The following is a 27298-nucleotide window of genomic DNA, read 5'->3' on the forward strand; positions in this document are numbered from 1 at the left end:
AAGCATCAGGGTATCAACAAAGCTGTTTTGTTTACCCATACATTATGAAAGAGCAGTTTCACCTTGTCCTAAAGTGGAGTCACTGGAATCAGATCAGTTCATCTCTGAGTGTTACCTTTTGCTCCTTTTAGTCTGTTTCACACTCAGAGGAAGCTCATGCAAATTGCACCATGAAGGTATTACAATTTGATGACAAGGAGAAAATAATAAAAGTTAAGTGTGCCTCAGTTGCAATTTCAACCTAACAAGTCTTCCAAATGAGGGCATAAAGAGATTAATTTCAGCTGGAATAACAATGACTGATGACTCCTCACCCTGAATAAGATAAGCAAAAGTATGACAGGCTTCCTGATAGTACAATATTAAGAAAAGATATGGATCGGGAGGATTTATAGCAGGAGTAGCAGGGACAGTCAAAAGTTAATATATTAATAAAATACTATGTGGCCTAAAGTAATGAGACAGGCAGCAAGCAGCCTGACAACTCCCTGTGAACCAAATTCCCTTTTCTGTGCAGCTGAAGCTGCTCCCAAACTACTGGAACTTTACTCCAGTCAAACATGAGGCCAAAAAGCCTAGTCTTACCTCAAAGGTATAGTACCTGTGAAAATTATTCAACCCCTTGGATGTTTTACCCTTTTTTGATTTTATAAATCAATTATGGTCAATATAATCTGGCTTTTTTGACAAAAAAAGACAAACCTGTCTTATGTTAAGGTGAAAGCGGAATTCTACATTGTAATGTTTATTAAAAGAAAATATGTAATGTAGAAAAGTGACTGTATAAATATTCTCTTCTTCAAGTATTTAGTAGATGCACCTTTGGCTGCAATCACAACACTGAGTCTGTGTGGATAGATCTCAGTCAGGCGTGCACATCTGGACACTGCAATTCTACTCCATTGTTCTTCGCTCAAAGTCTATCAAGCTGCACATGGATCAGGTGCTAACAGCCCTTTTTAAGTCCAGCCACAAATGATCTTTTTGAAAAAAAATTTTTAAAGATTTATTTTTTGGCTTTTCATGACCTTAGTTAATAGGGAGGACAGTGGATAGACTCAGAAACAGGAAAGAGAGTGGGGAGAGACATGGGGCAAAGGGCCACAGGCTGGATTCAAACTCAGGCTGCCCACATACATGGGTAGTACCTTGGACTGCTAGGCCATCTGTGCGCACACAAACTCGCTCCTTTTATGAGCCTGCCAGGGCTGGCGGCTGAGAAGCATCCCCACAGCATGATGCTGCCACCACAGTGCTTCACAGTGGGGATGGCATGTTTGTAGTGATGTGCAGTGCTTGGTGTCCAGCACACACATCGTCTTGAATGATGGCCAAAAAGTACTGTTTTGGTCTCATCGGACCTGATAACTTTCTTCCACTTGACCATGGAGTCTCTCACTTGCCTTTTGGTGAACTCTAGTTAGATTAAATAAGTTTTCTTTATGAGTGGCTTTCTCGTTGTCACTCTCCCATAAAGCTTTGAATGGTGAGGGACCAGGGCAACAGTTGTTGTATGTAGAGTCTTTCCCATCTCAGATACTGCAGCTTGTAACTCCTTCAAAGTAGTCATAAGTGTCTTAGTGGCCTCTCTCACTAGTCTTCTTCTTGAACAGCCACTCAGTTTGTGAGGATGGCCTGATCTAGACAGATTTACACATGTGCCATATTCATTCCATTTCTGAGCTTTAGGGGATGTTCAGCACCTTGGATATTTTTTCCATCCCCTGACTTACACTTTTCAATAACCTGAGTTGCTTGAAGTGTTCTTTTGTCTTCATGGTGTAATGGTAGCCAGGAATACTGAATGACCAGTGTCTGATCCTTCCAGACAGAGGTTTTCTCTTTGATATTAATTTATTTATTTTTGTTAAAAAAGCCAAATTAGATTGACCTTTGCTGATGAATAAAATCAGTAAAACAGTAAAACATCCAAGGGGGTGAATACTGTCTTATAGGCACTGTATGTTTCTTTAGTTTGGCGCAGCATTTTTATGCTATATATGACTGAAAATCTGAACATTTTTAAAGCTTCAGTACTTTAGAATACTACTGATCACTAAAATAATGGTAATTGTGTTGTATTGAACACATGGTATGAATAAGTATTGTGGAGAATGGAGAATTAGGATGTGCAGGATGGAGTGGTTGCAATCATAGGAGCAACAGTCATGAAAGTACAAGTAGAAGGGGTAGAAAGAGTAATAGAGGTAGTAATAATAGTGGCAGGTGAAGGAGTAAAAAGATAAAAGGTAGCCTAATTACAGATGGTAGTATTAGTCGTAGTAGTATTTCTAGCGGTAGAAGAAGTATTGGTCTGCTGTGACCTCTCTGCAGGACAGAGGAGCTGTCCAGGGTACTGACCACTTCCTGCATGGCTGGATGCAGGCAGTGACAAACATATCTATCGCTCAGCAAAAGATTAGTGAAATATGCTTTTGTTCATATTTTTTTTTTCAGTGATGCATTATAAACAGCGATCAATAGTCCCAGTAATTGCCACTGGATCTTGACTGCAGCATGTGTGTCAATGAATCTCATCCCTTTGCTGCTTTATATTGACCCAGCTCTGCTTTCCAGCTTTATTCCACACTCTTAATGGGGTTTGCTGTAATGAAAACAGCAGTGGTATCAAGCTCGCTCTGTGTTTTATGGAATAATTAAAGGATGTTGGGATGTCTCTGTCAATATAGCTGACTATCTAGAACAGATGTTTAAGTAAAAGAAGGGGAGAAAGGGATGCAGAGCCATTGGTAGAAACAGCATCATTATTTCTCCACAAAAACCCCAAAAAGCGAGCAGGACACACTTTTCTAAGAACCACTTCTGCTGCTGCATTCACTTAACATACTATTATGCCAGTCACTACTGTATTTTACCCATGAATGCCTGGTTGTTTTCTACATGTGAAAAGTGAAATGAGGCCACAAAGGGAATCATAAATTTGCTCCAATGCAGCTGAGCAGTCACTTTATCGCCCCCTTAGTGCTATGGTTCACTGATCAGGTTACATTTTATTTCTGCAGTAAAAAGTATCCTTTCCAGTCTTGGAATACTGTGTACTGCATTGGATGTCTTCAAGTACCTGTAAAATCTAAAGTAGAGAGCATAAAGGGTGACACGTACGTGGAGCAAAATAAGAAAATTGAGATCACTGGTAGAAATAATTTCTAGACTTCTTGCAAAATACCAAAGTCAGAACCATGGCAACTCTTTGCCTGCCATTTTTGACCATTCAAACTTATTTGCCTTTCTTAGATAAGATGGTTTGAATGACTCTATTGTTGCTTCTGATGATGGAGAAATGCAAGTTCCATTGTTGAAGCATTCTAAATTAGATTGAAGCCCTGTGTAATGCATCAGAATCACCCTGAGTCCTGAAGGGTCTTTGGATGCCTAAGAAAACCACTTCTAACAATATGCCCTCTCAGAAACTCTCTGAAATGGCGGTTAGCGTAACCAGAACCGTTCTGGATGGAGTCTCCAGCTCCCGATCCACAAAGCTGCATCTAATCACCTTCTCTCGCTATGTTAGAAATACTATGACCTGCTCCATCGAGGAGGAGGTGAGGCAGATGTACACAGAAGACTCACTGAGGAGGAACAACAACATCTGTGTCGCTGAGTTTTTAAAGACCATCAGTGAAGTAACTGTGGATTACGTCTGTGCTTTGTTAAAGTATCGAACTCCCTCAGTCATGCCTGCTGTTTCTTCTCCAGCCTTCACTGCCATCCAGGAGTCAGTTGATGTTCACCGGGCTCCACAGCTCCCAGCTCTGCCTGCAACCCTGCCGATTTACTTTTGTAACTCCCTCATTGGTTTAACACATGTGGTATGTTGTAGAGCTCTCATGAGGCATAACAGATGTGAAAGACAACAGCTCAGTCTGAGCCCAGTCAACAGCATGTTTTTATTCTGGCTCTAATGGGAAGCCTGATAACAAGCCAGAATAAAAACTTCTAAAAAACTTCTACCCGTTTATATCAGTGTAATTAACATGCAGAACAGCAATGAGTTAAAACTAGGCCTGTTAATGTTATATTTAACGTTCATGATTAATCTAGAAGGCTTAACGCGTAAAAAAAAAATAACGCAATTTAATCATATGACTAGGTTTGACCACTATTTCCTCCCATAGTCCTTGTGCACGGATGTCCCTGGGGTGAAAAGGTTAAAGGCGGGTCAGACGCAGCCAGCAGTGATGAGTGAGGAGACAGACACAGGTCTGCTTCACGGCCCACTTCAATTTAAAAAGCTGCCTAATGGAAGTCTGGATGAAACAAAAGTTATTGGTACATACTGTAGTATTTTAAATAATAATTTATAATGGTAATAATAATAATAATAATAATAATAATAATAATTTTAAAAATCATAAAAATACATTTTTTAGTAAAAAGTTCTTTCAAAGTGCTATACATAAACTTAAAATACCCCACTGGATTTTTTTTTTTATTTTGGTGGAATCATGAAAATCCATCAAGCAGGGCAAACCTGAGATAGGAGACTGGGTAAGTGATACTTTCATGTAAATCCATACATGTATGTATCATGATTAGACATAAAAAGAAGTCTCTTGGGCCATCCTCTAAAATATACAGGAAGCGCACTTATAACTGCTAAGCGTCAAATTTTGGCATTTTTAGGTGATTCGCAAGTTTCATACTCTAACGAACTAGTCTGAGGATTTTATCTGAATTTTTTTGCTCATATAAGACAACCTGGAGGTCTAAAGTTGTGTGAACAGTGAGTTTTCACCTTTGGGTAGGGCCGTCACAGTAGCCCACACTTAAACTACTTTTTTGTTCATTGACTTGGCCACTCCAGAACTTTCACCTTGTTGTCTTTGAACCATTTCTCTGCAGCTTTTGCCATATACTTTACATCATTGTTTTACTGGGAAATAAATCTTCTCCCAAGCCATAGTTCTCTTGCAGACTAAATTAGACGTCTTCCAGGATTTCCTGTATTTTCTTCACATTCATTTTACCCTCTACCTCTATAGTGTCTTGTCTGATGGCCAGAAACCACCACTTTGGTCTCATCAGACCAAAGTACTTTCTTCCACTTGACTAAAGAGTCTCCCACATGCCTTTTAATCACTGAGTTATTCTTTAATGCTGGCAGAGCCTTGCAAACATTTTTTTGTTTTCATCCCCTGACGTTTACTTTCCAACCACCTTTTCTCTGAGTTACTTTGAGTGTTCTTTTGTCTTCCTGGTGTAATGGTCGCCAGGAATACTCACACAGATGTCTGTAGACGTATTTACTGTACTCAGGTGGTCCCCGTGTACTAGCGCTGATTGGCTGGACCTCTTTAGTCAGTCACTTTGAAAGAAGTAAATATTCATGCAATCACTTTTTTACCTTAGTTATTTTTGTTTAATTGACATTACGTTGTAGAAACTGATTTTAAGGAGTTTTTTTGTGTTTATTTGGTCAAAAAAGCCACATTTTTTATTTATAAAATCAATGAAGAGGTTAAACATCCAAGGGGGTGAATACTTGTCATAAGCTTTGTATGTGAATAATACTAAAAACAATTGGTTGTTTTACTAATGTTTGTTTTAATGAGAGAAGATACAATCAAGAAAGAACTCACATCAACACTCAGCTCAGTCAACATTATAGAACTACAGAAAGCTTTGGGTTTCTGAAAAAGATGATTGAATTTGGCACCACGGTGCCACAGGTGACATTTTCAACACCCTTGCTTGTATGTTACACCTGACAGCTAAAACTGAAAGTGTGACCATTCTTAGGATGCCAAATCGATGTAGTTGAAAGTGTTGCACCACCACCGCTGTCAGCCAGATATCCAAACCTGGCTGCTGTAATACGTACGCTGGATCAAGTGATAGTGGTCAGTGAGGTGTTTTGTGACTCTGCATGTCATTATCCGCTTTATGAACATACTGCAGCACTCTTGTTTCTACCTACTCAACAAACTCAATCAACCATTGTTTTTATTTCTTTCAGGTCCGAGTTTGACTCCTCCAGGATGGTCAGGTACGTCCACCTTTATTTGCCTGAACTTTGTGACTCTAGCCTCTTTACACTCCTGTTTTCTTTTAATGGGAAGAAAGAAAAGCTTCTGTGATTTTTTTTTATTATTTTAGTGCATAGAAATATATAACATTGCATCATGGAGCTAGTCAGAGTAAGTGGTTTTTCCTCTGAGGCAGGCTTGATACGATGCTTTATTGCAGTTTGTGGATATTACAGTGAGCAGAAAATGATGAGATTTTATGTCAAGTGCAGCACAAAGTCACATCCCCCTGTTGTTAGCTTGTTCGCTGGGTGAACCTCAGTGGCTGGAGATTTGTAGCGGTGTCTCAGCAGAGTAAAGATGCGGGCTGATTTAAACTGTAATGTGAATCCATCACTGCTGTGAGCACACTTTAGAAATATGGCTTGCATGTAGAGAGTAAATGGGCTCCTCTCACTGGTAAACACACTCTTTATCTGCAGCTTGTCTCTTTAAGGATGCTTCACCGTGGGATCCAAAGAGCCTCTTCCTCTGTGTATTAAGGACTCATCTGTGTCTAGACTGCGCTGAGTGTAGTGGAGCCTGTCCTGTGCTTTAGTCAAAATTTTTCAGGTCATGTCATTTTTTTCCTTCAGTGCTGACTGTTTGGGCTTCACAAGCTGCTTTTCTTCTGCTCCAAATGTCCCATCGCAAATTTAAGCAAATCCACAGGGCCACAAACAGGAGATGTGTGCCAGTCTTTGTCTTCAGACTGTCACACTTGTGTTCGTAAGAGCAAAAGATGTGCATGTGAAGTGTGTCTGCCACTAAGCAACATCCTCTCCAGCAGTTAAGTCCACAAGAGCAGAAATAAACTGTAGAAAATAGGTTATACTTGTACAATTATTGTAATTATTGTCAATCAGTTAAAAAAATGCCGTTCCATGCTTTCTCCCTTTGATTTCTGACTCTATCCACTGTCCTATCAAAATAGAGGCATGAAAGATAAAATCAAAGCCATCCAAAATACAGAGGTGTTGGAAAAGATCTGTCATGTCAGAATCACAAATATTAATATCTGGGATTCTGGATTGATTCAAAACAATGATAAGATGTACTTATAAATGTACTTTATTTCATCCTAGATGCATTTTCAACAGCAGCCAAACCATGCCTTCACCATCTTCTGCTTTGCGGGTACACAGATACTTGATGTTCACGTGGCTGTGTCTGACACACTGATGTACTTCCTGTACTGCTCATGGAGCTGTGAGACACTCATCCCATCCATTTTCACTAATGAAAAATTTTGAGATTCACTGTGGTTGCTGCAATTCCCCAGGTAAGAGGAGGCATGACCCCACATAAGCTATTTGCTAAGTCTGCTAAAAGTGGGGCACTTTTCTGGTCACTTGGCCAAACTGAGTAATTGAGGGAGAAGGGCCTTGGTAAGAGAGTTGACTAAGAACCTCAAGAACCTGATGGTCATTCTGACTGAGCTCCAGAGATCCTGTGTGGAGATGGAAGTTCCAGAAGGACAACCATCAGTGCAGCTTGACACTTTTGGGCTTTATAAGAGGTTCTTCAGCAGTAACAACTGGGAGAGTGGTCAGGGTTGAGGGAAAAGTTAGTGGCGCAAAGTCTAGAGAAATCCTCAATGAAAATCTGTTTGGTAGCACTCAGGACCTCAGATGTGGTGGAAGGTTCACCTCTCTGGGGATACCTGAAAATGGCTGTCCACTGAGGCCTTATATAGCGAGGTGTGTCTTTTAAAATCATGTCCAATCAATTTAAATTACTACAGGTGGATTCCAATCAAGGAATAGAAATATTGCAGCTAAGTTTGAGAGAAAATGGTTGTTTATCAACAGTCCTGTATCCAACCAGACTTAGCTTGAGAGGATTTGCAAAGAAAAATGGCAGAAAATTCCCTAATCCAGGTATGCAAAGCTTGTAGCATTATATTATAAAAGACTCAGGGCTGTAACTTCTGCCAAAGGTGCTTCAACTAAAAACAGAGTAAAGGGTCTGAATACTTATGTCAGTGTGATATTTCAGTTTTTTCTTTTAATACATTTTCAAAAATGTCTAAAATTCTGTTTTCACTTTGTCATTATGGGATACTGAATGTAGATTACTGAGAGAAAAGATATTTGAAACAATTGTAGGATCAGGCTGCATCGTAACAAAATTGAAAAAGTGAAGGTCTGAATACTTTCTGAATGCACTGCATATCTCAAAAATGGTAGGAAAAGACTATAAACTATTGAATGAACTGCTATTGTCTGGTTAAAAGACTAACAAGGAAGTGGAGATCACAGGAGAAGCCATTTTAAATACATGGATGGATATTACAACTAATATCTGCACTTTGCCAATATAAAACTGGAACAGTTCACTGCATTTGGGAATAAAGGGGTTAACTGTGGAACTCCTCACAGGCTTGATTTTAGTTCCAGAAATGGATAGCTGCTTTGCAAAAACAAAATCACTCCCTATCTGTACACAGGTATGTTTCCTTCTTATCTTCCAAGATCCAGTGGTTTCCTGTTCTATGTAAACACCTCTGTCAGGTATGTTTTGAGACTTGTAGCAGACATGTATGCACATGTAAATGAGACAATCTGTTGATGTTTGCAAAGCATATAAAAAATAAAAGAAGTCCAAAGTTTTGCCATGAATCAGGAAGCTTGATATGTATGAATTAACGAGCTGAATGTATTATGACATTCCTATTCAACACTTTATTCCAGTTTTACTAAGGTTTTACGTCTCACTCAACAAAACTTTGCCTCTGGTTGAAATTGCTCCTTATGCATCTGTATCAACAACCCTGGATTAAAATTACAAGTGAGGCGTTGTTTCATTTCAAATTTTTTAAGCGTACTATCCTGTAAAAATAAGCGTGGGCAATAAAAGAATGCTTTGTTTACTGCAAACCAAACCTACCTGTGGGTACAAGTACGGTAACATGATCATCAGTTTCACTTTGAACACTGGCACCTTCTGTTGCTCTCTAAGTAGATTTTTTCAAATTGGCATTGCAATATATTTAGAAAAAATCTCCAGATGTATTCAAGCACAATAGTATGGCTGTAAATATACATACATTATGGACATAAATACTGACATAAGATAGTACAGTGTCATGCAAATTTTTGTATTTTTCTTAACTTTTATGCACCATTATTCAAGTCTGATGTCATTAATAATAACCAGAGAAAATAATAAAATAAAAGAGAAAATAACAATAAACTTTACTCAAATGGTAGATTCTAGACCCAGGTTATAAAGGCCGCAGATCATCAAAATAAAACAACCCAGAAAGAAAAAATTATGTAAAATTAAAAACAAATTAAAAGAATGTTATTTAATCATTAAAGATAAATGACAAAAAAAAATGTAAATATATGTAACTCTGTTGAATCTAAAACCATCAGAAACAGAGAAAAGGAGGCTTCAGATGTAAAGAGTCTCCTCTTACCAAGATGATGATCTGACATTGTTGGAAACCTCGCAGATTTGCAGCAGAATCCTGGATGCCACTCCTGGTTGTTAATTTGGCTCTAGCTCCAGGAATCTTTCCTTCATTAATAAAAAGCAGCCATGCCAAGAGATTGTGAAATTGTGCTGTGACTGTATGTTAGCTAACATCCCCTTTTAAGATCACGTGACTTGTTGGCTCGGTGCTGAAGTGACTCCAGCACAGCTCTGAGGAAATGACATGATAGCGCTGATCCTTCAAATCAACAAAAAGCCTGAAAATCATCTCTCCCTCTCTAAGCTGCAGTTTGTGATTATATCTGGGTGCTATGACCCATGCACTATATGGACAAAAGTATTTGGCCTCACCTGCTAATTGTTGAATACAGATGTTTCAGTCAGACCTAAACACAGGTGTGTAAAATCAAACATCTAGTCCTGCAGTCTCTATTTGCAATCATTTGCACTACAAAAAGGATAGATCTGAAGAGCTCAGTGACTTTAAGCTTGGTACTGGGATGGATGCCACCTTTGCAATAAGATGGTTTGAGAATTTTCATCCCTGCTGGATATACACAGTCAAATGTAAGTAATATTATTAGAAAATGGAAGAGTTAAAGAACAACAGCAACACAGCCATGACGTGGAGCATCATGCACAGAGCAGAGTCAATGACTGAGGCCCCGTCCATACAGAGATGAATTCAGGAGTATATGCAAGAGTTTTTTTGTAGTACAGGCGTTTCATCCACGCAGAAACTGCGTTTTTGGAGGCCGTACTTATTGAAACCGGGTCCCTGAGTGAACAAACCTTTATATGCCTATTGTTTGGGCTCCGTGTTGACAGCCAACCACATCTTTCTTGAAATGATTACGTCATGCATAGCATAGCCCGCTCAAGCCGCATGCGCGAGTCAAGCCAAAACAATGGCGGATTACAGAGTTGCGTTTGTGCTTTTTACACATGCTCCGTTATCTTCTTCTCTCTTTTTGGTGCAATTCCTAGCAGTGTTACAGTGCCATTTACAGGCTTGGCATATATGATACAGCTTTTTCAGTGGTATCTGTGCTTACCCAGACATTTCTGAAACGATCCCGTGTTTACAGAAAACTTTTGTAAAAGGAAAATCATCGTATAACGTGCATGGTGCCTAACAGCTGCCCACGCTCTGCTGATTCCATACCTGAAGAGTTCTGAAATTAAACTGGCATTAGTGTAAGCACAAAAACTTTTTGGTGGGAGCTTAATGGAATACAAGCCTCACATCACCAATGCCATGCATCAGATGGAGTGGCTGTTTTTCAGGGTTTTGGCTAGACCCTTTATCTCAATTGAACGGCAATCTTAATGCTTCAGTATACCAAGACATTTACAATGCTATGCTTCCAACTCTGTGGCAATAGTTTGGGGAAGACCCTTTATGATTTTAACATGACTGTGCCCCAGTGCACGACACAAGGACTATAAAGACATGGTTTGATGAGTTTAGTGTGGAGGATCCTGACTAGCCCGAACAGAGTCCTGACTTCAACCCCATGGAGAATCTTTGGAATGGCCCAGTACGGAGATTGCTTCATTGCACCTTCATTACACCTGTTCATATGGACAACTTAGAGCAGTAGAGCCTCGGTGAAAGCTGTCTTTTTACTACTGCAGCTCACATTTTCCCTTTGGATATATCAAACAGCTCTGTGTAGTCAGTAGCATGTTCTAAATGGAGCAGCAAGTTTGAAATCGCTATGACTGCTGTTGTGACTTTCTCCATCAGTCACGTATTTTATTTTGGCTCTGAGTTCCTTTTTGTATCCCAGCTCAACACAATCAGTTTGAGTGCCAACACGGTCCTCAGCTGACAACACAAGGCACACTTACAGTCACTTACATCTCTCAGCCTAATAATATGTCACACTGTGACACAAGTGAGCCTGGCTGTTTAAAATTTACTGCGTTACATAGCTTGGTAGGTTTCATTATCATTAATAATGGAGAAGCCAGTGAACTTGGCACAGGCTATAAATAAATAAATCTGCTCCTGGAGGATTGTGTAGCTCTGGTTTGAAGAGGTTCAAGTGTGTGTGCTGTAGTGTGAGTGTGGGGTGAAGGAGATTGGCCCTGTATTTGATTGGGGGATTATACTTGCACACACTTTGTGTCTAATGAGAAAGGAATAACAACGTGGCGGTGTTTAATTGGTCAGCTGTTCTGTAATCAGGATGGATGCTTTCATTCAGATGTGATTAGAAACTGGCTAAGATGGACAGGCAGGCGCTCAGCCGCCTCACTGACCTGTTTTTTATTGGATTGTTCTTCACTGAACGTCTGATGATAAGATGTTCTCGCACTCCCTGATGTACTTTGGTATAGCAGTCATTCATAAAGCCAGACTAGCCCATGACAAAAAGCTCATCCGACTGAGGAAGTACTGACACTTTATCACAGCAAGAGCAAAGACACATTGTACGCATTTGTGCTTTTGTTATTTATACCTTTTAATTTGAGCAATGTGAGCTTGTGTTTTGTAACTTGCTGACTTTGCTGATGTTTTTGGTTCAAGTGTTTGATAGGAGAGAGGCCAAATGATTTACAGTGCCTATAAAAAGTATCACCCCCTTGGATAAATCAGTCACTGTCTATATAATTTGGCTTTTGACAAAAAAGCCTCCTTAATGTCAAAAGGAAACTGATATCTACAAAGATATGCAAGGTAAAATAAGCATAAATATTCACCCCTTTAAAGTGACTGACCTGATTCAACAGAGGTCCAGCCAGTTGGTGCTTATGGTCTCACTATTGGTGAAATGAGGATCACCTGTGTCTCAAGTGATTAAAGTTTAAAGACACCTGTGTCTGGAAGGTCCAGCCACTGGTTAATCAGTACACCATGTAGACAAAAGAACATTTAAAGAAACTCAGAGATTAGGTTATGGGAAAGTGTAAGTCAGGGGATGGATCCAAAAAAACTTCTGAGGCACTGAACATTCCCGGAGTTTGATTAAATCCGTCATCAAGAAATGGAAAGAATATGGCACATGTGTATATCTGCCTATGTCAGGCCGTCCTAACAAACTGAGTGACCATGCAAGTAGGAGACTCGTGAGAGTGGCCACCAAGACACCTAAGACTACTCTGAAGCAGCTGCTTTAGCACTGAGATGGGAGAGAACCTCCATACAAAAACTGTTGCACATGTACAACACCAGTTAAAGCTTTATGGTGAGTGGCAAAAAGGAATGCCACTGTTGAAGAAAACTCATGTTAAATCTGGACAAGAGTTCACCAAAAGCATGTAGGAGAGTGGAAAAAAGTTCTTTGGTCTGATGAGACAAAAATTGTGCTTTTTGGCCATCACACAAGACACTACTACTGTTTAGTGGACACCAAAAACTGCACATCACTACAAACACGCCACTGTGAAGCACAATGGCAGCATCATGCTAAGGAGACGCTTCTCTGCAGCTGGCCCAGAAAGGCTTGTAGAGAGACAGGGTAAAACGAACGCCGCAAAATATGAGAAAATATGACAATGACCTGAAGCATAGAGAGAAAGCGACACAGAAATGGTTTAAATACAACAAGGTAGATGTTCTGGAGTCAAAGCTCAGACCTCAATCCAATAAGGAATGTCTGTTAAGCTTGCACTGTGTAGTTTACTCTTCAGGTGTGATGCCAGCCCTCAGTGGCATTTGTTTTTTGCTCTACTCAATGTGAAAGACGCAACATTCCTCCAACATTTTTTGGAAAGATTCTGTTCTTCCCATACACCTTTTATGGGCTGTTGCCCAGATGGGTATGAAAAATGTCCCATGGAGGGGCTGTACTGGACTGTTGTGGTGAAGAGGGAGCTGTGCTGGAGGGCAAAGATTTTGATTTACCAGTCAATCTTTGTTCTAACCATCACCTATGGTCATGAACTTTAGGTAATAACTAGGGCTGTCAATAGATCAAAATTTTTAATCACAATTAATCTCACAAATTTCATAGTTAACTCAAGATTAATCTCAAATTAATCACACTTTATTATCTGTTCTAAATGTACCTTACAGGAATATTTCTCAAAATTTAAATACCCTTATCAACACAAGTGGACAAAAATGCTTGTTCATGTCAACAACCCAAAACAACAACAGATAATGTCCAAAAAATTCTCTAGGCTAAGCTCAAAGACGCTGAATGCCGAGAGCATAACATGGTAAACTCAAGCCCAACAAGAACAACGGATGGAGAAACTGACCTTAATGTAACATTACTGAATAATACCACAATGTAGGGTCTAACTTTAGACTTCTAGAAATTAACTCCTCTGTTCTCAGCAGCTGAACACAGAGCAACAGATCTCATCATCAAACATGTATAAAGTACATTGTCAGTTAAGTTTAAATCTCTCAAAGGTCATTCCTGATCCTTCACACTTAATGCAGAGAATTTCGGCCTCACATGGGGGAAATAGAGACTCACAATCATCCCTTTACACTAAGAGGACTCACAACAGGATGATACAAAAAAGAGAGACTGAATACAGTTAGAGGGTTACACTACAGATTACAGGGAGAAGTCAAGTCTCTGGTGAGAGCTCAGCAGTAAGGCACAGACACATCTAATAATGTTTCACTGTGGTCAGAGGTGAGTAAGGGGGACACATCTGCCCTACCCGAGAGAAAGCAAGTAATTACTTAAAAAAAATCCCTGCTATTCATCTTCTTTTTATTTTTAAATTAAAAAATGCCCAAATGTAAAAAGAAAGCTGACAGTAAGTTATTACTGTCATCAGTCCAGTGGATTTACTGGAATGATGTCAATAAACACCCACATGAAGCTGTTTTTCAAAACTCATGAACACACAGAGTAAAAGAAGTCTCAGTGGAGAATTTTTAAGATGTAGTAAGAGGACTAAACCATCTTTTCATTCTTCAGATCATAGAAGAGCTACAGACGGAACACACAGTGGAAATAAAATGAATAAAATCATATCGGCCCAAAAGTGCGTCAAATGGTGGTACGGGCTATTTAAGATTCTACGAACTCCTAGTAACCAGAGGTGTCAAGTAACTAAGTACAAATACTTCCTTACCTTACTTAAGTAGAAATTTTGGGTATCTATACTTTACTGGAGTAATTATTTTTCAGCTTACTTTTTACTTCTACTCCTTACATTTTCATGCAATTATCTGTACTTTCTACTCCTTACATTTTGAAAATAGCCTCATTACTCCTATTTCATTTCAGCTTGTTTTCATTCCAGCTTGGCATCGCTTAAAAAAACACAAATAAAAAACCCAAAAACCTATCCAGATAAATTGCGCCATCCGGATAGAGTGAATTTGATTGTGGTTGGATGAGAAGTATAAACATAATACCATTCTGACACCCTATTGGTGCAATCCATTGCACCTTGGGACATGACACAAATCACCTCACACTCCAGCAAGGAAATAGCAGACGTATGTAGCCTAGTACGAAGATGTCCATGGCAGAGACTCAAGAGAACTGGAGTGAAATGTCCCAACCAGGCACCAGTGAAGAGGTTGGTAGTACACATACTGTATATGGTTCTTAAATGTATTTGCGTTGTACTAAAAAAGCGTTCATTTTTAATGGGCAATAAATCCGGCTGAAACAGGTGCATCCCAAATTTTTCAACATTAACATTTTAATGTAACATTATAGTCATTATGGCCTTTAGAAAAATGTTTTTTCTGGGGAGGTGGGGTAGTGCACTATGGTAGAATGGAATGGAATGCAATGGAATGGAATGGTAGAATGGAATGGAATGGTAGAATGGAATGGAAAGTAGAATGGAATGGAATGGAATTGAATGGAATGGAATGGTAGAATGGAATGGAAAGTAGAATGGAATGAAATGGAATGGTAGAATGGAATGGAATGGTAGAATGGAATGGTAGAATGCAATGGAAAGTAGAATGGAATGGAATGGAAAGTAGAATGGATTGGAATGGTAGAATGGAATGGAATGGTAGAATGCAATGGAAAGTAGAATGGAATGGAATGGAATGGTAGAATGGAATGGAATGGTAGAATGGAATGGAAAGTAGAATGGAATGGAATGGAATGGTAGAATTGAATGGTAGAATGGAATGGAATGGCAGAATGGAATGGAATGGAGTGGAATGGAATGGAATGGAATGGTAGAATGGAATGGAAAGTAGAATGGAATGGAATGGAATGGTAGAATGGAATGGAAAGTAGAATGGAATGGAATGGTAGAATGGAATGGAATGGTAGAATGGAATGGAAAGTAGAATGGAATGAGATGGAATGGTAGAATGGAATGGAATGGTAGAATGCAAAAGAAAGTAGAATGGAATGGAATTCAATGTTAGAATGGAATGGAATGGTAGAATGGAATGGAATGGCAGAATGCAATGGAAAGTAGAATGGAATGAAATGGAATGGTAGAATGGAATGGAATGGTAGAATGGAATGGTAGAATGCAATGGAAAGTAGAATGGAATGGAATGGAAAGTAGAATGGATTGGAATGGTAGAATGGAATGGAATGGTAGAATGCAATGGAAAGTAGAATGGAATGGAATGGAATGGTAGAATGGAATGGAATGGAAAGTAGAATGGAATGGAATGGAATGGTAGAATTGAATGGTAGAATGGAATGGAATGGCAGAATGGAATGGAATGGAGTGGAATGGAATGGAATGGAATGGAATGGTAGAATGGAATGGAAAGTAGAATGGAATGGAATGGAATGGTAGAATGGAATGGAAAGTAGAATGGAATGGAATGGTAGAATGGAATGGAATGGTAGAATGGAATGGAAAGTAGAATGGAATGAGATGGAATGGTAGAATGGAATGGAATGGTAGAATGCAAAAGAAAGTAGAATGGAATGGAATTCAATGTTAGAATGGAATGGAATGGTAGAATGGAATGGAATGGCAGAATGCAATGGAAAGTAGAATGGAATGGTAGAATGGAATGGAATGGTAGAATGGAATGGAAAGTAGAATGGAATGAAATGGAATGGTAGAATGGAATGGAATGGTAGAATGGAATGGAATGGTAGAATGCAAAAGAAAGTCGAATGGAATGGAATTGAATGGTAGAATGGAATGGTATGGTAGAATGGAATGGAATGGTAGAATGCAATGGAAAGTAGAATGGAATGGAATGGAATGGTAGAATGGAATGGAATGGTAGAATGGAATGGAAAGTAGAATGGAATGAAATGAAATGGTAGAATGGAATGGAATGGTAGAATGGAATGGAATGGCAGAATGGAATGGAAAGTAGAATGGAATGGAATGGAATGGAATGGTAGAATGGAATGGAATGGTAGAATGGAATGGAATGGTAGAATGCAATAGAAAGTAGAATGGAATGGTAGAATAGAATGGAATGGTAGAATGGAATGGAAAATGGAATGGAATGGAATGGTAGAATGGAATGGAATGGTAGAATGGAATGGAAAGTAGAATGGAATGGAATGGAATGGCAGAATGGAATGGAAAGTAGTGGAATGGTAGAATGGAAAGGAAGGTAGAATGGAAAGGAATGGAATGGTAGAATGTAATGGAAAGTAGAATGGAATGGAATGGTACAATGGAAATGGCCCCTGTGGTGCGGCTTAGCTTTTGTCCTTAATGGATTTTTTTTCCCTTACGTTTCTTTTAGTTTTATACTCCAAGTAGTTTTGAAACCAGTACTTTTATACTTTTCCTTTAGTAAAAACCTTGAGTTGATACTTCAACTTCCACAGAAGTCTTTTTAAACCCTAGTATCTATACTTCTATTTGAGAAATGAATGTGAATACTTTTGACACCTCTGCTGGTAACTCAGTTCATGTCGACGGTAGGAGCAAATAACTTCAGTCTTGTCTGGCATGATCTGAAAGCTGACCATGCCATTCAAACGCCTCTGTCATTTCTGCTCGCTTGCACTGCATCACGACGGTGCCTGATCTGACAAGCTACGGGGTGGGTCAAGGGTCACACATAACACGCATGCGTTAATCTTGCGACAAAAAAAATTGTGGCGTTAAAAAGTAACTTTAGTTAATGCGATATTAACGTGTTTACTTTGACAGCCCTAGTAGAAACAGAAAGAATGAGATCATGGATACAAGTGGATGAAATGAGATTCCTCAGGAGGGTGGCTGGGCTCAGTCTTAGAGATAGGGTGAGTAACTCAGAGGGATCTCAAAGTAGAGCTGTCGAAAGGAGCCAGCTGACCTCCTGGTCGCCTCCCTGTGGAGTCTTCCATGCACATTAAGGGAGGAGACCCAGGGGTAGACCCAGAACTTGCTGGTATGATTAAAGATTCCACCTGGCCTGGGAGCGCCTCAAATCCCTCAGGAAGAGTTGGAAAATGTCACAGGGGAGAGGGATGTATGAGATGACTTACTTCTGCTACCACTGCGACCCGACCTTAGATAAGTGGAAGAAGATGGATAGATGGATGCTAATAGTTAGCTGTAGTCTTGCATGGTATTGATTATTTAGCAAATTCTGTTATCAAATTGTATCAAAGAGGAAGAAGCTGTATCCAATCATCGTGATCTCAGGACTGTAAGAGTGCTGAGTGACTCACATTTGTCTTTGTCTGTAATCATGTTTGGTGTATGAAGGCCAGAGTAGCTTGTCAGTGAATTACAGTCTAGTGGGTGACTGGAGGTATTGTGGAAAGCCTCAGCGGGTTCTGTGGCTTTTATTCCCCTGTAATTCTCCTCGGAGGATTCGGGTAAACAAAGAGGCAGGGATTATAAGCCCTGTAGAGAAGACAATGAAGAGAAAAATGCTTTGTTGTTGTTGTTGTGGAGGTCAAAACCTCTCAGAGTGTGCCTCAAAACAACACCAGTAAACAAAGTGTATCCAATTAATTTAAACCTTAATTAAAGCCAAGTTGTTGTATTTTGTGTTAAACATGCATTTTTAAATAGAGGCAGGGAAACTGCACTCATGCCTTCTGTGCTCTGTATAAACGAGGCATTCACTGACAGCCACAGAGCTGCAGTTCTCTATCTGCAGGCAGGACGTTACTCACACGGCACAATGAGTGGACTGAGCTGTGCTTAATTCACACAGAAATCTATGTTAAAAAAGAGCCAGCTGGACCTCCAGCGCTGTGACAGAACATGTCAGGACAGCAGATCTGATATTTATCTGCAGGGAAGAAAGGTGGCAGTGCTGTTTGTGGTGCCGTCTCTCACCCTCAGCTGGCTCACTCTGCAGGGATCGCACAAACATATCCTCCTCGTCTCTCTCGCCGTCCCTTGTTGCCATGGCGAACGATGCTCTACTTGGATATGTAGTGTAGGATGGCTGCCGTCTTTGTCCTTGTGCGAGTCCTTTTTAGTGCGCAAAGTGGATTTCAGCTCTTAATCAGGCATTGTTCTCAAAACAGTTTCATAATTCTGTAGGAATTTAAAAAACGCAGCATGCAGTGTGCAGAACATTGTGACACAAAGCATATGGTCCTTAATTTTTCCCTCTTCTTCCTGAAAAACAGCATTTTTTTCTGAACTGTAAGTATTTAAGCATCCGAAATAGGAAGATCTATATGTTAGACTACAAGCTCCCAGGGATCAGACTAATTTAAGGTTCACAACTGCAAAAATCAGCTAGAGCAGACATTAGCATTTTTCTATCAATAATTCATCATGGAGAAGCAGCAGTTAATGACAGCAGCCATGACACAATTAGCCTCTGAGTTTTCACACATAGCATCACTCTGAGCTTGAATTCAAATAATGTAAATGACTGCAACTCTAAGGATTTTGTTAAGCATCTGTTTTATTTTACTGGGCTTTTGATGCCTTTCTCAGGTGAGCCAGGTGTGGCGTTGTATTTCGATGAAGGCCTCAACCCCCTGAGAGAGACGTACAGGCCGAAGGTGTCTGACTGCAAGTTGACAGCTTGAGAAATGTCCCAGTCTGCCAGAGACCTGCAGCCCAAAGGTGGCGGTGCTCTGTGAAACTTGAACAAACAATAGATGAGAGGGAAACGTCTCAGTGGAAATGGTTTCCAGTGGAAACAGATGAGAAATGTCAGAGCAGTGATCAGAAGAGGACAATACGGCAACCACACACAGACAATAAAGTCACACAGGTACCCGAAAGAAAATGAAAGGGATCCAGTGTTACCTATGATATCCTTAAATGAACAACTTTTATTATTCCTCTTCTTTTCTGTCTTGTAACATTTTCATTTTATTAACTTATTAAGGAAATGTATCAAAACTATACTCCTGTTTTCATGCAGTTGTTCAGTGTCAAATATGAAAAGCTGGATTTATCATATATTATCAATACTAATCAGCCAACACTGATTTACACTCAGAGCAAAGATCACAAATTCTCTATTGGATTGAAGTCTGGGCTTTGACTCGGCCACTCCAGAACATTCACCTTGTTGTCTTTAAAACATTTCTGTGTAGCTTTCGTTGTATGCTTAGGGCCATTGTCTTGCTGGAAAATTAATCTTCTCCCAATCCATAGTTCTCTGGCAGACTGAATAAGATTGTCCTCGAAGATTTATCTATGTTTTGCCTCATTAATTCAATTCTGTGCCTTTACAAGCCTTCCAGGGCCTTCTGCCAAGAAGCATCCCCACAGCATGATGCCGCCACCACTGTGCTTCACAGAGAGGATGGGGTGTTTGTGATGATTTGCAGTGTTTGGTGTTTGCCAAACACAGCTTCTTGTCTGATGGCCAAAAAGCAACATTTTGCTTTCATCATACCAGAGAACTTTCTTCTACTTGGCCATGGAGTCTCCCACATGCCTTTTGGTGAACTCTAGTCGTGATGTAATACGCATTTCATTCAACATGCCACTCTCCCATAAGGCTTTGAGTGGTGAAGAACACTGGTAACAGTTGTTGTATGCACAGTCCCTCCCATCTCAGCTGCTGAAGCGTATAACTCCTTCAGAGTAGTCATAGGTGTCTTGGTGGATTTCACATGTGTCATATCCTTTACATTTCCTGATAGTGGATTTAACTGAACCCCGGAATTTTTTGTATCCATCAGCTGACATTTACTTTTCAATAACATTTTTTTGTGAGTTGCTTGGAGTGTTCTTTTGTCTTCATGGTGTAATGGTAACCAGGAATATTGATGAACCAGTGTCTGGACCTTCCAGTCACAGGTGTCTTCGTATTTTATTTACTTGAGACACATTCACTGCACTCAGGTGATCCTTATTTCACTGATTGTGAGACTCCATGCTTGGACCTCTGCACTTTAATGGTGGTTAATAATTAGGAAATTACTTATTTAACTTTAGATATTTTAATTGACATTACTTTGTAGAAATCTGTGTTCAGAAATCTTTGACATGAAATAATTTTTTTCTGTAAATTTTTCTTTCAAAAAGCTAAATGAAAAATGACCATGATTGATTTATAATATGAATAAAAACATCCAAGGGGGCGAATACTTTTTATAGGCCTTGTATACCTTTCCTAAGTTGGGAGGAAAATTTGATTTTTCAAAAACCAGAGTTTCTGTGAAAGTTTGCCAGAGGGATTTTCAATATGGTGTTTTAATGTAAATGGGATAAAAAGAAGCTGCACTGTTAGGTCCTGCATTCTGTCAAAATTGTACCCCAAAAGCATGCAAAAACCACTGCTTGTGCATTTTGACAGTAATGTCTTTTTCCTGCACATTTTGATGAATTCATTCTTTTCTTTCACTTCAGTTTGTGGAAATTGTTTTTTAAAGCCATAGTAATTTTTGAGACTATCAACATAGCTCGGGGGGGAGCAGTAGCTCTGTGAGTCCAAAGTTCAGGTCCTGGTCAGAAGAGTCTGGAAACTGATCTGGTAGCTGCAGAGATGCCAGTTCACTTTCCTACCCTTGAGCAAGTCTTCAAATCCCCATCCACTCAGGCAGAGCTCTTTCATGGTCAGCAGCTTTAACTCTGGCATCTCTCTATTAATTCATGTTTACAGGATCATGTTTGTGCATGTGCAGGTTTTTCAGCCCATGTGTGTGCCCATGTTCGACAAGAGGCTGTAAAAGTTTAATTAACCCCTTGAGAGATTCATGAAGTGTGTCTATCTCTCATGTCATCTGATGAAATATCTTTTTTTTTTTAAAGAAATTCCTCTATAAGATTTTTTATTTAAACTTGAATACAAAACATTCACATAACAGGTACAGTGCATGAATTTTAATTTACATTTGACCTCTAATGTCAGCAGGCTAAAAAATGTATTTTATTGAGACTGTTTCTCTCGTTGCAGGAGGCATGCCTCTCTACCTGTGGAAGTCCCAGAGAATCCCACAAGGCTGGTGTCTGCAGGCCACAGACGAGTCGTACCCTGTCGTAAATGGAAGTCTGCATCCTTTGGGTACAGTAAGATGTTACTTTTATGATTACCTGCTCAAAGTTTGTCCCACCAGTCCCCCCTGTGTTTCAAGCACAGCACTCATTTTCTTGTCCTGGTCTGGCCTTGGCAGTGTCTAACAGCTGTCAGAGTGGATATGGACGCTCTGGTTATTAGGCTGTCTGTTGCAGATGTATCGGCCTTGACAGCTTGATGGCTGCAGACTATGCTGTGATCTAATATTTGAGTCTTTGCAGCTAAGCTCAAGTCAGGTGCTTTTTATGACACAGCAGTTTCAAAGCTGTAATTTTGTTTTCCTGCCGTGTACAATGAACTCCATTGGCCAAATACAATAAAATCATTCATTTAGTTTCACTTAATGAAATATGATGTGCGTGTATCATCTGCTCACCATTAGCCTGTGCCGAACTCAGAGCTGGAGAGGGCTCACAAAAAAAGGACGCAAGGAAGACGAGTGCAGACAGTCGCATCGGTGGGACAGACTTAAGGGGCTTCAAAAGGCTGCAGAGACTTTCAAAGGCGCCTCCTACTGTAGTGCTCTGTGCTTCATCATCAAAAAGCAGAGTGAGCCTAATCCATAGCCCACTTTTGGCTCGTGCGCAGCCCAAAAATAAATCCCAGAGCATAGTGGTTATGTTCTATTTTTAAAGAGCAGTGTTCAGAAGTTTCTGATGAGTACGAACATCTGTGGGTTGTTTTTAGACTTTGCTTAAACTGCAGTAAAAAGAAAAGAATTTGCAATTTCTGTTTGATTAATGCCCCACTCATTAGTGTTGTCTGTGATTGTCCCCCTGTGTGATTATTGCTCTGTTTATAAATGTGACACACAGCTGAGAGCTGATAGGTTAATGGATCATGACTGTAAACAAGATGACGGCTGTTTGATTGGTTTGATTGTTCTCCTCTCAGGCTCAGCAGTGCTGTTTGCTTCAGTCATCTCTCAATGTCACGCTGTGGTTAACAACTAATTTATAAATGATGACAGTGCAGGGGGAACATAACCCCATTAAGATTTTGGATCATTCTGACTTCGCTCAATTATCTCTCTGTTGTCTTTTTAATTAAGTTTTCACAGAGGTGAGCACTGGAGTAAAAAGAGCATATGTGATGAATTTTGGTTTATTATCAGTTGCTTTATTTTATTTGTGTCATATTTGTTGAGCCAGGAAGTCTTTTTAATTCTTTTTATTGTGTCAATCAGTGTGATTAGCCAGCATTGACTCTAAATATGCCAACAACTTCATTACCACAACTACATGCACATACAAGGAATGCTAAGAACAGCACTGAGTTAATTTTGGAGGGGATCCAGCGTATTTGGACTGAGTTGACCCAACTGGAAATGTTATCCTCTCCTGCCTTTTGATAAATCCAGGAACAGGAGGAGCTGAGGCGGACCTTAAGCTTCTTTGCAAACAGCTTTAACAAAGGTTTGTCAGTGTAGGCTGACGATATTTTGGGTTTTTCCAAATATATCGATATATTTTCAAAGGAGATAGAAATCCTCCCCGACTCTTCTACTTCTCGTCACTGCCTGTTCCCCATCACCCTAACCATTCACTTCACCTCTGAAAAAATGAAAAAACACACCACTCCCCCTGCTTATTCACAACAACCATACGTGTATGCTGCAAGTAAGACAACATGGATGCAGAGAAGGACGGGCGCAATGCAGGGGAAGAGGAGCTTGTCAGCAAAAAAGCCAAAAACATGTTGCAACAAATGGTTCAAGCATGACAAATCTCTTCCCCCATTTACAACAGCAGCATAAAGTGCAGTATGAAAAGTGTGTCCAAGGAAAAATGGTTGGGAAACACTGTTCTAGTGTGTATTCATTGGTTTCTGGTGCCAACTTGAGGGGCTACACTTTACATTCATCATTGGTTTTATTTGTCATACAGCCTGAAAACATAATTTTACCTTAAGTCCTGCCTCTGATAAGGTAAATAGATGTTCATAGTTTAGGATTTCTGTTTGGCTAATCAGATTTTGAGGGTGGCCCAGCCATTCCCTGACCATCCTCTAATCCTGGATGCTTTAATGTTAAACAGAAAAGCCTTGCTCATAGCTTCTTCCAGGCATCATTTCCTTAATGCATAACATGCAGTGTCAAGGGTCCAGTGATAAATCTACACTGAAGATGTTCTAGTTCTACCCTGCACTGTATACCTCTCAGGCCTTAGAAAACAACACTTTTTCACTTCATATCTTCAAAGAAATGGGAAGAAATTGCCAGGTAATCATTCTCCATTGAAGCATTTTGGCTGTGAGTGAGGGATTGATCTTTGTAACTGGAGGAAGGGAGGAGGTGAAATATTAATTATTGTGCCGTTTGTGAGCGGCAGCGCCGTGCCCTCCAGTCGGCTGAATCACTCCACTTGTTTTAGATGTTTTCACTGAGCATATTTGGAAAAATTTTAAAGAAAACTTTCATTACAGGAAGTGTTTGTAGCTGTAGAAGCGTCAGCTCAAAAAAGAGTGAAGTTATCGCAGCCCGGTTAATTTAAGCCTGTTACTTTCAGACTTCAGTTAAAGGCCGTCGCTCTCTGAAAGTTTCTTTAATTCTCACAGACTTTGGAGAGCCACTTTAACAGAGTGATAGGAATTAATGGGCAAACTTTGGTGTTGCAGCAGTGTGAGTGGCCCGCTGACGTGCTGAACGGCGACAATCTCAAGGGAAGAGCATTCAGAACGAGCAGAGCTGTTGCTGGAGCGTAATAGCAGAAACAAACCCCAAGGGATTTTCTCAGATTGTTGCTGCTACTACGTTTTTTTTCTTTACCTCCCTTTCTTTGTTTGCACTCCTCTTGTATCATTCTTTTTATGTCTGTCTACCTCTCTTTTCTCTTCCTCCTGCCCCAGCAACAAAGCAATTTCAGGATGAAGAAGCATTTGATCTGCTGAATAGCATTATTAATAATAGCTGTAGTGTTCATATAAGACTCAATAGTTTACTAATGATGCAGCCGTTGGAGCACGGGTTATGATGGTTCTGCTTCTAAGCCAGATCAGCAGAGAAATTGTCGACTAAATGAGCTCAGAAGAAAAACAGTAAGCTCACAAAATGTTCAAACTGATTGTTAAATCCCTACATGTAGAAGTAGTTTTCAGTTTGGAGAAAAAAGTGGAACTTGTCTGACCAGATTTTGTGATACGTTTTTTTTTGTGTGTAATATGAAGGACAGACATGACGTGGATATGTTTTGCTCTTTACAAAGTTCAACACAGAAAAGTTAAACTTAAGGCCATATTTTACATTTAGATTCAACTCCCCACCAAAACAAGATCACATTTACTACTTTTTTGAGCATAACGCTTTATTTTGAAGGGGTACACATGAGACTTACATGACACTGTCATACTGACGCCTGTCATTCACATGGAGGAGGCTTTATGAACATTCATGAATGCCATTAATGTCATTTGGTCAATTATGTCACCTTTGATGCAGTAAATTAAGAGAATACACGCCCCAAATCAAAAGTGGAAGTTTTCAGTGTCTGACTGCCCTGCAGCTTTATTCCTTTCCTGGAGAGCCACATGAGTAAAAACTGGATCTTACCCTACTCTACCCCATTGTTTTCAGTCTTTATGCTAGGGTTGTGCTATGACAGCTGGCTACATCCTTACCTTACTGTTCAAAGAAGCAAAAACGGATCAAGTAATGTCAGTTTTGCATAGCGGGTCACCTGCAGCCTCTTTTTTTTTTTTTTTTTTTCTTGTTTTTGTGCACTGGGCCATGTGAGTACTCGGGTAGTGAAAATACCATCAATTCCCATCCCTATCCGTACCTCCAACGCTAAGACATTACTTCAACTGCAACTCTTCTTCTTCTTCTTCTTCTTCTTCTTCTTCTTCTTCTTCTTCTTCTTCTTCTTCACTGGCCTAACGAACTTTAGAAGCTGCAATCAGAGCAAAATTAAACATGACTTTAAACTATATTAATAACTGATAGATTTTTTTATGACAAGAAATTTATTCACTGAATCCTTGTAATAGTGTTTTGTTTAATTATATTGTGTTGACTGCATTAATTATCTTTGAAATGTTTCTGTTACTGTTTCGCAGAGGTTTCACACATGAGCACACTCTGTAACCATTAGGCAGTGAAATCACTGAGATGTAGAGTATGTCTGTGCATGCGATGAAGATGTCTGCAGTGCAATAGAAGATGTGAACCGGAACAGAGGTGTTAGATTACCTGACCTCCATCAGAATCTCTAGCATCAAATCAACCAACGTGTTTCTCAAGGTGTTTAATGTCTCTCTCTGTTCTTGATTTGCCCGCTCTGCTCACTGCCTCAGTCAGTCAGCAGCTGCAGTAAACCTGAGCATGTAGAGCCCTACAGTGAAATGAAACACTGAGCATAAAGGAGAGAAATGCTGAAGCACTTACAGGGGAATAATGAAATGAAAGAAGGGGAAATTTCTTTACGAGACTAATAATAAATTGGATACTTAGAAAGTTGCCATTAGCTACAGAGACGGGGAAACTGCCAATAAAGTGTAAGAGGTGAAAATGGCTTCTTGATTTGCAGCAATGTGAGGCGGGTTTATTAAACGTAATTTGAACACGCCAACTGAAGTACAGCAGTAAAGAACAGTAAGTGAACTTGTTCTCTGGAAATAAAAAGGGAAAAAATCCCAGTAAGTTTCTCTAGGAAATTCTTTGTGTGGACAATCAGGACAAAATTGGTGAAATTTCAATTAATTCCAATTAAGATTTTCTTTTTACATCATGTCAAGACTGATTTTGTGATCTAAAACATTTTCTTTGAGCATCTCTGGACCTTAGTTAACACTTACCTGAAAAGGGTTAGAAATGTTAAGAGAGTATTTGACTGTGTAGCAGAGATTAACACCTGCATGTTTACATGTTTTTACACAAAGAAACAGATGTTGTGCTGCTGTTTCTGCTGGATTTTTTTGTTCGCAATTTTTTCCTGTTTGTCCTGTGTGACTTTTTATATAATTTTCCAATCCCTGGCACTAAAAGTTACTGATGTGTCATCCCAAATGAGCCGGCTCTTTAGTGTGACAGAAGGGAGCGGGCACAGTGTTGAGAGCCATCCAAAGTGGCAGAAAAAGCGATAAAAAGTGGTTACACAGTGGCAAAATTTGTGTAATGTCGCAAAAATGGGCTTAAAACAGCCAAAATTGGATAAAAGTAAAATGTGGTTACGAAGGGCTAACTAGGGTCAAAAAATTTTGAAAAGTGGTAAATAATGACAAAAAAGGGTTAAATGGGACAAAAATTGCAAAAATTGATAAAGTGGCAAAAGGTCAATGGGTAAAAATGAGATAGGAGTGGCAAAAATGGGCAACTTAAGTCGTGAAAGGTGTTTAAAAAACAGCAAAAAGTTGTTGTGTTGGCAAAAATGGGTCAAATGTTGGAAGAATATGGAAACATGGGGGGAGGGGGGTATTAAAAGTGGTTAAAAAGATGCACAAAGAAGTAATTTGAACATCAGAACCTAATAATGGCTTTACATACTTTTCAGCTCCAAAATTAAGTAAATATTAGCCAGGA

At 39.6% G+C, this 27298-nt stretch overlaps 1 protein-coding gene across 2 annotated transcripts in view; it reads left to right on the plus strand.

Moving 5' to 3' along the window:
* The window catches only part of LOC121517877 (IQ motif and SEC7 domain-containing protein 1-like), a 174298-nt gene that overhangs the window by 29354 nt on the left and 117646 nt on the right, over window positions 1–27298 (plus strand). For both annotated transcript variants that reach the window (XM_041799960.1, XM_041799967.1), the window contains exons 2-3: window positions 5978–6007; window positions 21664–21771. In XM_041799960.1, coding sequence (XP_041655894.1) covers window positions 5978–6007; window positions 21664–21771 — 138 coding nt within the window. The remainder of the gene's footprint in view (window positions 1–5977; window positions 6008–21663; window positions 21772–27298) is intronic.

The sequence above is a fragment of the Cheilinus undulatus genome, linkage group 11 (genome assembly GCF_018320785.1).
Source record: "Cheilinus undulatus linkage group 11, ASM1832078v1, whole genome shotgun sequence".
Classification (NCBI taxonomy): Eukaryota; Metazoa; Chordata; class Actinopteri; order Labriformes; family Labridae; genus Cheilinus; species Cheilinus undulatus.